Source organism: Primulina tabacum, chromosome 16, assembly GCF_025594145.1.
Source record: "Primulina tabacum isolate GXHZ01 chromosome 16, ASM2559414v2, whole genome shotgun sequence".
NCBI classification, from domain to species: domain Eukaryota; kingdom Viridiplantae; phylum Streptophyta; class Magnoliopsida; order Lamiales; family Gesneriaceae; genus Primulina; species Primulina tabacum.
This window is the reverse complement of record NC_134565.1, coordinates 1,772,551-1,784,381: the sequence shown is the minus strand read 5'-3', so window position 1 is coordinate 1,784,381 and position 11,831 is coordinate 1,772,551. Positions and strand designations below refer to the sequence as shown.

Here is an 11,831-nt window from a genome sequence, read left to right as displayed (position 1 = left end):
GCCAAATCAAATTTTATTCATAATCGTCTAAGATCTCCTGACCATGTAAAATAAAGGGTTGGGTTTGATATGCACTAACATGCCCAAACAGAAGGTCATCTCGCCTCACCTAAATATGAGTTATGACAAGTTACGAGCCTGCTCGCCCCACTAGTTTTGATGATGTTATACATACATATGGATAATTCAACATTTTTAACTGATATTTTACATAATTTAGGAGGTTTGCCATTAAGAGCCACCCCGATCTCGACCGTAACATCTCGCCTAACCAATTTTTATACAAAATATTCTAAGATCGCTTGACAATATAATATTAGATAAAGAGTTGGGTTAAGTATGTAGTAACATGCCCAAACATAATGTTGTTTTGCCACACCTAGGGGTGTTCATCGGTAGGATCGGTTCGATTTTCGATTTTAGAAATATAATCTGATATCTGAACTATTTTTCTTCTGTTCAGTTCGGTTTCTACCAAAACGGTTCGATTATTTCGGTCGGTTAATTCGATTTTAGTATAATTATTTAAATTAATAATATAAATATATTGCAAAATATAATATGTTAACTTTTTACATATTTTCTTAGTAAAGTATTTAAATATAAAGTCTAAATTAATTAAACAAACAACAATCAATTAAAAATTGTTCAAAATAGTTTTTCATTAACTAAATATCATATCAAAATATATAATATAAATAAAAATATAAAAAAAATGTTAATTTAATTGAAATTTCGAATTTGTTTTCAAATTTTTCGATTTTAACATATATAATCTGAAACCGAACCAAATAAACTTCGGTTTTAATATTTATATCCGAATTACAAAATTCGGCTTTCGGTTCGATTCAGTGTTCATTTTTTTCGGTTTAATTTTTCGATTTTTTCGGTTTTATCCGAAGTACGACGATGATTTTGACCGTGCACGTTATGTGGCAATTTACGAGCCTAGTTGTCCCGCTAGTTTTGACGGTGATGTAGTACTTAAGGATAATTAATATTTTTAAATAATATTTGACATTCTTTAGGAGGTTTGCCGTAAAAAAAGACTAAAACTACTTAACTTAGTACAATCTATTTTGACTTAAATTTCCCATTCTCCACTCCAAATACCAATTCATTGATTAAATGAACAAATACCCCACCTCGAATAATCCGTCGGGCGCATACATATAGACACACAAGTACCTTCCACCTTTGTTCTACATGCCTATCGGAGCACCCACCGGCGATGAACGGAGAAACCACCCGCCTTCGTTCCTCTCCTAACAGACAACCCGCACCCCCCAACGGCGTCCACAAACTACCCCCGGCTTCTCCCAACATGATCCAGAAAAAATTCTCTTCATACTCGATCTTCGCTAAAAATGTCCACTGCCACGTGGCGAACCCGCATTTCTTGAAATGGACGGCGGCGGACGTGTACGTCACGGCGAGGAACCACCCCGTGCCGTTCGCCTTTGCTGCCTGCGTCTTGTTTTTCATGGTGGTTGAGTACACGCTAAACATGGTTCCCCCGACTGCTCCGCCGTTTGATCTGGGCTTCGTCGCCACCGCAGCCCTCCACCGGTCTCTTGCCGCCAAGCCCAATCTCAATACGCTTCTTGCCGGGCTTAATACGGTAAATTAAACTTGCATTTCGTTCTCTCGATTAAGAAAAATTAAATCTTTTTCTATTTTAGCCTATTTTATCGGCTTTTTTAAAGTTGTAAATAACTTTGAATGGCGGGTTTGACTTTAATTCGATGTGTAAATTGCACAATGCAATTAATGCTGATTGCAAGTGGCAAGAAAAGTGCTATAGTGTACGTAGCTTTGAATTTTGATGTTGACACATTCAAGTTTCATTTCTACATTTTTTTTACAGATTTTGCTCCATATAATAATATATTTTGAATGCAGATGGTCCCATGTATTGGGATTTTGTCTGGGAATTGATGGTTCATTTGTAAGATTGAATTGCTTTATGTGATTTTCCAATTTCGAATCTTGATTCTTTTTCAAAAATGGATTTGTGGTTTAGGTGTTTGTGGGCATGCAAACGGCCTACATAATAGCGACCTTTGTAATCGAGGGGAGACCAAGAGCTACGTTATCAGCACTATTCATGTTCACCTGTCGAGGAATTCTTGGATATGTCACACAGCTTCCAGTGCCTCAGGTTCTTATGTATATGTTTCTTGCAACAATTATGTTCAAAATTCAATATTTATCCATGTTTGTGGTGTTGGTCCCACGTACGGAATTTGAGATAATAAAACCCGAAAATAAAGAATAAACTGGACACCGAGATTTACGTGGAAAACCCCTAAAAATTATTAGGGTAAAAATCACGGGCAAGATGAAAAGAATTTTCACTATAATATTTTATGGTGTACAACTCACTAACTGTCTTTCCAAAGAAAACCCATACTCTCTTAATATAGGAGAACAGAACACCTCACAAATATTATAGAACTAAGCACTCAAATGCTTATAAGATGAGAGAAAACTCGAAGAAGGGATGATTTCAGAATGAAGGGGGGAGCTCTATTTATAGAGCCCCTTGTCCGTGTGAACACGCGTATAAAAACGCGTTTTCTCATCTGAAAATTTCCAGCCAACCACACGTTTTTCTTTTCAGCAAATTCATGCAATAAATGCTATGCTCCTGCCGACATTTCTCCCACTTGGAGATTTGATTGAGAATCAAACACATCTCCACACATCCTTTCAATCTTGCCATTTTCTGCTGCTTACGTTTCCGCTAGACCACTTGAGGATCTACATCACTTAAACTTATCAGTGTTCACTGGCTTGGTCAGAAAATCAGCTATGTTATCCTTTGTATGAATCTTCTGCATATCCACACTTCCTTCTTCTACTACTTCCAGCACAAAGTGAAATTGTACTCCAATGTGTTTTGTCCTGGAATGAAAGACTGGATTTCTTGCGATATGCAAGGCACTCTGACTGTCACAAAACAAAGGAACATTATCTTGTTTTTGTCTAATCTCCTCCAATAACCTTTTAATCCATATTGCCTCCTTGCAAGCTTGAGTAGTTGCAATGTATTCTGCCTCCGTTGTAGATAACGAAGTCTGTAGTTTTGAAACCCAGCTTACTGCTCCCCCTGCAATTGTAAACATATAACCATTAGTAGATATTCTCTTATCAGGATCACCTGCATAATCTGAATCGACATAGCCCCTGAGTGTAAAATCCTGATCTTCCATAACATAATGCAGCATTAGAGGTACCCTTAATGTATCTAAGGATCCTCTTAACAGTGCTCCAATGCTCTCGTCCAGGATTCGCCATATACCGACTAACTGCTCCCACTGCTTGAGCAATGTCTGGTCTTGTACAGATCATAGCGGACATCAAACTTCCCTACTGCTGATGCATATGGTACTCGAGACATCTCCATCATCTCTGCTTCACTGTTAGGACACATCTTGGAGGATAACTAGAAGTTAACAGGAAGAGGGGTCGAGATTTGCTTACTATCTTGCATGTTGAAGCGTTGCAAGACTTTCTTCAAATAATTTTTCTGGGAAAGCCAAATCTTTCTGTTACTTCTGTCTCGGTTAACTTGCATCCCTAGAATATTGTTTGCTGGACCCAAGTCCTTCATATCAAATTCCCTAGCCAACTGTGCTTTCAATCCTTGGACTTGATCTTTGTTGGGGCCTGCTACCAAAATGTCGTCCACATACAACAGCAAAATGATATAATCATCACCAGACCTCTTGAAATATGTACAAAGGTCTGCACTCAGTCTGTTGTATCCAAGACTCATGATATAGGAATCAAATCTCTTGTACTAACACCTCGGCGCCTGTTTGAGACCGTACAGAGATTTGTTCAACCTGCAAACCAAGTTCTCTTTGCTTTTTTCTGCAAAACCTTTTGGCTGGAGCATATAGATTTCTTCTTCAAGATCTCTATGAAGAAATGCTGTTTTCACATCTAGCTGTTCTAAATGTAGGTCAAATACCGCACACAATACCAACACTACTCTCACTGTTGTAAGTCGAACCACAGGAGAAAATATCTCATTGAAGTCAATGCCTTCTTTCTGAGCATACCTTTTTACCACCGATCTAGCACGATACCGCTCCATTTGGTTATTGCCTTCACGCTTGATCTTATAGACTCATCTGTTTCCAATGGCTTTCCTCCCTCAGTGGTAGTGTAACAAGATCCCAAGTTTTATTTATGTCTAATGCCTCCAAATCTTCTTGCATTGCTATCATCCACAAGGATACATCCGAGCTTTGAGTATCCTCGTGAAAACTCGATGGCTCACCATCCTCTGATAATAGACAATATGCAATGTTGCTTTCAGTGACATAATCTGAAAGCCAACCTGGTGGTCTTCTGTCTCGAGTTGACTGCCTCACATTGGAAACCTCAGACTCAACATGTTCTTGTTCTTCGTGCTCTGGTACTGCTTCACAAGAAACTTGACCTTCGTCCGTCTTATTTTCTACCTGAAAAATAATAGTTTCTGAATTCGATGTGCCTTTTTTCCCTTTATTTTATCTTCCTCGAAGATAACATCCCTGCTGATGACAAGCTTGTGAACAGTAGGATCCCACAAGCGAAACCCCTTTACTCCATCAGCATAACCCAAGAAGATACATTTTCTGGATTTCGAATCCAACTTCGATCTTTCTTGGTCATTGTACAGAACGTACACAGGACTGCCAAATGTATGCAAATGAGAATAATCTATCGGCTTTCTGGTCCACATCTCCATCGGAGTCTTCAGATCAATCGCCACTGAAGGAGAACGATTGATAATATAACAAGCGATTTTGACTGCTTCTGCCCATAGTTGTGAAAAGCGCTCGCCTCGCTCGCTTAAGCGCGAAGCGAGGCGAGGCGAGGCAACCTGGCTGCGCTTCGGATTGTCCCGAAGCGCAGCAGGTGGATCAAGCGCACGCTTCAGTGCGCTTGGCCTGAGAAATTCTGAGCGATCCAATTGCGCTTCAGCCCACTTTTGTTTTTTAAATTTTTTCTAAGTCAAGTTTAGCCCAAGTCCAGCTCCAAAGGTAAGCCCAGCCCATTTATATGAAAATCCATATAGTTACGTTGTCTGTCTGCTGAAGGCAGAGAAGTCCACTGTTGCTTGTTGCTTTTGTGCGTGACTCTTCGCTGCCTCTGCCTTGTCGCCGCCGCCGCCGCTCATTATCTAACCACTTGGTAAACCACTAAACCCTAATTTAGGAATTTTTGTTTAAAATTACAAACTGTGTTTTTTATTTTTAATAATATAATAGGTGATTTGTTTTTATATTTCAGAATTTAAACATGTCAAACACAACAATTCCATCAAATCGAAAGGACATTGCTTGGAATTATGCAACACTTCTGGAACCTAAAAATCCAAATATTGTATGTTGCTCTTTTTGTGGTAAAATAACAAATAGTGGGATTTATCGGCACAAGCTACATTTAGTTGGGGGCAATAGAAATGTGAAAGCTTGTCCGAAGTGTCCGGAGCATGTTAAAGAAGAAATTAAAGGGTTCATGCAAAAAAAGAGTGTTTGGAAGAATCAAATAGATGATATTCCACATTTAGATGATATTGTTGATTTGAAGAAAATGAGGATGAGGATGATATTCAAACTAAAATGAAAGAGAAACGATCAATGTTCTCGGGCCCTACGGTGCAGGGTAAAAGGTGTAAACAAGCAGGGCCTATTGATCTTTATTTTGCGAAAGATGTTGAAGAAATTGTCAAACAGAGACGTGCTAAAAATAAAGGTCAATATGATGAAAATAAAAAGAAATTAAGATAAGATGCGGTTCAGAAATTTGCTACGTGGATGTATGATGCCGGAATTCCTTTTAATGCTGTTAAATATGATTCTTTGCAACCTTTTATTGATGCTATTGGGACTTTTGGAGTGGGAATGAAACCTCCATCATATCATGAAGTAAGAATTAAGTATTTGAAGAAGGAGTTGGCAAATACGAACCTGCTTCTCAAATCACACGAAGAAGATCATGCTAGGTATGGTTGTACAATCATGGCAGATGGGTGGACGGATAAAAAAAGTAGAACTCTTATAAATTTTTTGGTAAATGGTCCTAAAGGAAGCATATTTGTTGAATCGATGGATGCTTCAAGTTATTGTCATACTTCTGATAAGATGTATGAGTTATTTTCTAAATTTGTGAATCGAATTGGAGAACAGAACGTGGTTCAGGTTGTAACAGATAATGTAAGCTGCAATGTTAGAGCATGTAATATTTTAATTTGCAAATTGAATTAAAAATCTGATTTTTCAATTTTTAAAGTAAATTTACTGCATATTTCAGGTCGTCTTTTGGAAAACAATTTTCCACACTTGTATTGGACTCCATGCGCAGCTCATTGCTTAGATTTGATGCTTGAGGAAATATTCAAAATCCCTAACCTCAAAAAATTGCATGAATGGGCATCGATGGTGAATGATTATATTTACAATAGACCACAATTGTTGAGCATGATGAGGGAGTTTACCGAACAGAGAGACATGGTAAGAACTGCAAAGACTCGTTTCGCAACTGCTTTTTTGACTTTAAAGCGGTTTCAAGTTCAACAAGCAAATCTGAGAAAGATGTTTACATCTGAAAAGTGGGCAAAAAGTCGATATACTAGAGAGGCGGCTGGAAAACGTTTTGCAGAAATGATATTGATGCCTTCTTTTTGAAAAACTACAGTTTTTGCATTAAAAGTTGGCGGCCCATTGCTGAAAGTATTGCGGCTAGTAGACGGTGAAAAAAGGTCCCCAATGGGTTACATCTATGAGACAATGGACATAGCCAAAGAAGCTATCGCTGTATCATTTAATAATAATGAAGAGAAATATCGGTCTTTTTGAAATCATCGACAAAAGATGGAACGTTCAACTCCATCATCCTTTGCATGCGGCTGGATATTTATTAAATCTTAAGTTTTTTTTACTCAAATCCTGACATAGAAAATGACGAAGAAGTGTTGGAGGGTCTGTACAAATGCATAGCTAAATTGGTGCGAGTTGATGATTTACAAGATAAGATTACAACTCAATTGGATAATACAAAAAAGTAGAAGGACTTTTTGGTTTACCTATGGCTATTAGACAAAGAGCTTCAAAATCACCAGGGTAAATAATATTTAGTGCAATATTAATTTATTTCCCAAACATTACTTATAGTATAGAATATAGATACAAACTTTGAATGATAAGAAATTTAATCTTATATTTTTTTGTGTTTCAACTTTCAAGCTGATTGGTGGTCTTCTTATGGTGCATCAACACCTGAATTAAAAATATTTGCAATGAAGATTTTGTACCTCACATGCTCTTCTTCAGGTTGTGAACGTAATTGGAGTGTATTTGAACATGTAAGTTATAAGTTTTTTTTACATATTAAATTTTATATTATGGAGTATGAACCTAGCTTCTTACTTTCTTTTTTTTTGGCAGATACACTCTAAAAAAAGAAATAGGTTGTCTCAACAACGATTGAATGATTTGGTATATATCAAATACAACAGAGTGTTGAGGTGAAGATATGCCATGCGAGATAAGATTGATCCTATTTCTTTGTCAGAAATAGATGATAGTAACGATTGGTTGTTGGGAAAGTTGGATGATAGTGATAATGAGAATGATGATAACGATTTGGTCTTTGAAGATGATGATTTGCAATGGAGTGATGTAGCACCAGCGATTGGGGTTGGTGAAAGTGCATATGACTTTCGATCACGAAATGCATCTACTTCAAAATGAGCGTCATCATCCACTTCAGCAAAAAAAAAACAATCTTTAGCTCGAACTAGTCTTGTGGATGAAGTGGATGAAGAAGAGATCAACATTGATATTGAAACTGAAGAAGAAGAAGATACCGATGGATACAAATCAAGTGATGAAGCTGATGACGTAGATTTAGGAAGATGAAGATGACGATTATAATGACATTTGATATTTCATCTATCACAATTTGAAAGGCTTTTATTTTATTGATAATATTTTGTTTATTGTTGCGTGACATTATTTGAAAGATGAAGATGACGAATATAATGACATTTGATATTTCATCTATCACATTTTCAAAGACTCTTTATTTTATTTTGATTTTTTTGATAATATTTTGTTGATTGCGCTTTTTTCGTAAAGCGTGCACTTCGCTTTGCGCTTGAAGCCCCAAGACACTTGAGCGGAGGCGCTTTTCACAACTATGCTTCTGCCCAAAATGACTTGTCTAGACCCGCAGTCCTCAACATAGCTCTTGTTTTGTCCAACAAGGTTCTATTCATTCGCTCCGCCACTCCATTCTGTTGAGGTGTGTAAGCCGTCCTGAATTGTCTTTTGATGCCTTCATGTTGAAAATTTGCATCAAATTCGTCACGGGTATATTCTCCTCCATTGTCAGTCCTCAGACACTTGATCTTCTTTTCTGAATCAAGTTCAACTCGCGCTTTAAAATCTTTGAAGATCTGGAAAACATCTGATTTCTTCTTGATTGGATACACCCAACATCTCTTAGAGAAATCGTCAATGAACGAGACAAAGTATCTCGCTCCTTCTAGGGATACAACCGGTGCTTGCCAAACATCCGAATGAATCAGCTCCAATATGCTTTTGCTCCTGGCACTAGAAGTGTCAAACTTTATTCTGTGTTGTTTACTGGTAACACAATGCTCACAAAAGGGTAGTGACACTTTTGTAAGTTCCGGCAGCAGCTCCCATTCTGAAAGAATTTTCAACCCTCGTTCTGACATATGCCCGAGCTTTCTATGCCATAACACCGTTAATTCTTCTCTTGAACCAATTGATGCAACAACTAGTTCTGTCTCTTTGTGTGTTTCTCCCAAAAGTACTTACAGATTTGCAGCAACCTTTTCCGCCTTCATAACCACAAGCGCGTCTTTCACAATTTTCATGATCCCGTTCTCGATACGAGTTTTGCACCCGATGTCATCCAATTGCCCCAAGGACAAAAGATTTTTCGTCAGTCCTTTCACATGTCGTACCTCCTGTATGGTGCGAATGGTGCCATCAAACATTTTAATTTTGACAGTACCGACCATAGCGATTTCCAAGGCATGATCATTTCACATGAATACAGATCCTCCTGAGACTGGTTCATAATGATCAAACCATTCTCTCCGAGACGTCATATGCCACGTCGCTCCTGAATCCATAATCCATGTGTCACAAAATTTGTGCCTGCCTTCTGCGACAGTTGCTGCTTCGCTGAATAATATTTCACCACTGCCTGAAGTACTGGCCACATTTCCTTGAGAGCTTTTATCGATACTCGTACACTCTTTCTTGAAGTGCCCTTTACCGCCACATTTAAAGCAGTAAATATTTTTCTTCTTACTTCTCGACTTTGATCTACCCCGTCTTTGACTCCCACTGGAGTCACGGTCCATAAATCTTCCTCTTATCATCGGCAAAGCCTCTGCCTGCTTCGAAGTTACCAACATGTCTTCCTTATTCTTGCGCCGGCTTTCTTCTCCGAGAACCGCAGTTAAGACATCGTCGAATCTTAGAAAGCCCATAAGAATATTGTTGGTTATGTTGATGATAAGTTGATCATATGAATCTGGTAGACTTTGAAGTAGAAGCTCCGCACGTTCATTTTCCCCTATTTTATGCCACATGGAAGTGAGTTGGGCAAATAGAGTATTTAGTGTGTTGATATGGTCGGTCATCGATGAGGATTCCGCCATCCGAAGAGTATAAAGTCTTCTCTTTAGGAAAATCATGTTGTGTAGTGACTTGACCTCGTACATTTTTTTCAGAGTATCCCAGATAACTTTGGCTGTTTTTATCTCAGAGATACTTGACAGTACTTCATCTGCAATAGCCAAGTATAAATTGGCAACATCATTATCATTCATCTCATTCCACTTTCCATCATCCGTAATCTCCACCGGTCTATATCCAATAGCTGCCAAGCAATTCTCCTTTCTTAAAAATGCTTGTATCTTTATTTTCACAAGCATAAAATTGCTTCCGTTGAACTTTCCTATCTCGTACCTTCCCGCCATTATGTCTACAACAATTTTAGTAGACTGAAAAAAATAATCCCGTCTTAAATAAAAAATCTCAAAAAATCTTCTCTGATGTGGAAGATCAGTCTAGGCTGCAACCACAGAGCATACTCATAATTTTAAGAAATTTTAAACCAAGGCTCTGATACCACTTGTTGGTCTCACGTGCAGAAATTGAGATAATAAAACCCGAAAATAAAGAATAAACTGGACATCGAGATTCACGTGAAAAACCCCTAAAAATTTTTAGAGTAAAAATCACAGGCAAGATGAAAAGAATTTCCACTATAATATTTTATGGTGTACAACTCACTCACTGTGTTTCAAAGAGAACGCATACTCTCTTAATACAGGAGAACAAAACACCTCACAAATATTATAGAACTAAGCACTCAAATGCTTATAAGATGAGAGAAAACTCGAAGAAGGGATGATTTCAGAATGAAGGGGGAAGCTCTATTTATAGAGCCCCTTGTCCGTGTGAACACGCGTATGAAAACGCGTTTTCTCTTCTGAAAATTTCCAGCCAACCACACGTTTTTCTTTTCAGCAAATTTATGCAATAAATGCTATGCTCCTGCCGACATGTGGAAGATTATTGGCATAACTGAGATATTGACCGGGTTGAAGACAAATGGAGTCGAGTTCATGCATTAGTTGTGTGCTCAAACCCAATGCACAATTACTTGGATCGAGTTGGTCAAGTACGAAGAGTTCAAGGCCACTCTGAGCTTCAATTACATATGCTCGAGCTCGAGTTAAACGATGGTTCAAACAGCTTGAGATCCATCAGAACCAAGTTTGAGTTCAAGTAATTTATAGGTCAACTAGTCCAAGTGACGAGCATGAATTATTTAATACCTGAAAAAACAAGAAACATGAGTTATTTCACAAAAGGTTTACAGTAAACTGGTACAAGGGAATGTAACATCTCTAGAGATTAGGACAACTAGATTGTTCTTAGTTATCAGAATGCCGACTTAGAATATTTAAGGACAATAGCACAGCCTCGATAGGGTATCAATAACTTGCACGGTATTGTATATTGGTTGCATATGTGATCTAAACAAGCGATATGATGTTTTGATCGTTTCTTGACAGGAATTCTTGGGCTCGGGTGTAGATTTTCCAGTCGGGAATGTGTCATTTTTCTTGTTTTATTCTGGCCATGTTGCTGCCTCAGTTATCGCTTCTTTAGACATGAAACGGATGCAAAGATGGGAATTGGCCTACACATTTGATGCCCTAAACGTCTTGCAAGTCATTAGGTTACTAACCACTAGAGGTCACTACACGATTGACTTAGCAGTCGGTGTTGGGGCTGGAATACTCTTCGATTCTCTGGCCGGAAAGTATGAACATAAGAAGAAAGAAGATGGTGTGAGCTTGTAATGAAACGATGTAAGTGGCTCGTGTAACTCCCCAAAAAAAGATTTTCTTCTGTCATTTTTGAAAAAGACTTGAAGTATGTGTAATAAAATGCTCAGAAAGGATAAAGTCATGTGATTTGTGAAGATGCTTCTGATTTTCTTGAAAGTAGGGGTTAGGTATATGCACGTATCGAACAACGTAAAATAGGTGGCAAGAGTATGTTCGGTTCCATCTTTCCCCATAAAGTTGGAAGCATATCTTGGAGGGATTGTTTCATCCTGGCCGTGCAGGCACTGCGGGCAATGAACGGCCCGGATCACTCCACATGAGTGATCCGGGCCCACCTCCATGTAAAAAAAAAAAAATTGACTCGGAAAAATCCGAGCCGTTGGATCGACCCTTGCGGGCACTGCCAGCAGGGGTAGGGTCGAGTAAA

General features: G+C 38.3%; 2 protein-coding genes across 2 annotated transcripts; both read left to right on the top strand.

The window, feature by feature from the left end:
* The first annotated feature begins 1,081 nt into the window (after nt 1-1,081).
* On the top strand, nt 1,082-11,538 carry LOC142530086 (phosphatidylcholine:diacylglycerol cholinephosphotransferase 2-like). The gene is made up of 3 exons (XM_075635855.1): nt 1,082-1,621; nt 2,024-2,161; nt 11,126-11,538. The coding sequence occupies exons 1-3, from the start codon at nt 1,232-1,234 to the stop codon at nt 11,414-11,416; spliced, it is 819 nt and encodes a 272-aa protein (XP_075491970.1). The 5' UTR covers nt 1,082-1,231; the 3' UTR covers nt 11,417-11,538.
* Nucleotides 5,246-7,439, top strand: LOC142529440 (uncharacterized). The gene is made up of 2 exons (XM_075634980.1): nt 5,246-6,237; nt 6,313-7,439. The coding sequence occupies exons 1-2, from the start codon at nt 5,817-5,819 to the stop codon at nt 6,684-6,686; spliced, it is 795 nt and encodes a 264-aa protein (XP_075491095.1). The 5' UTR covers nt 5,246-5,816; the 3' UTR covers nt 6,687-7,439.
* Nucleotides 11,539-11,831: the final 293 nt, after the last annotated feature.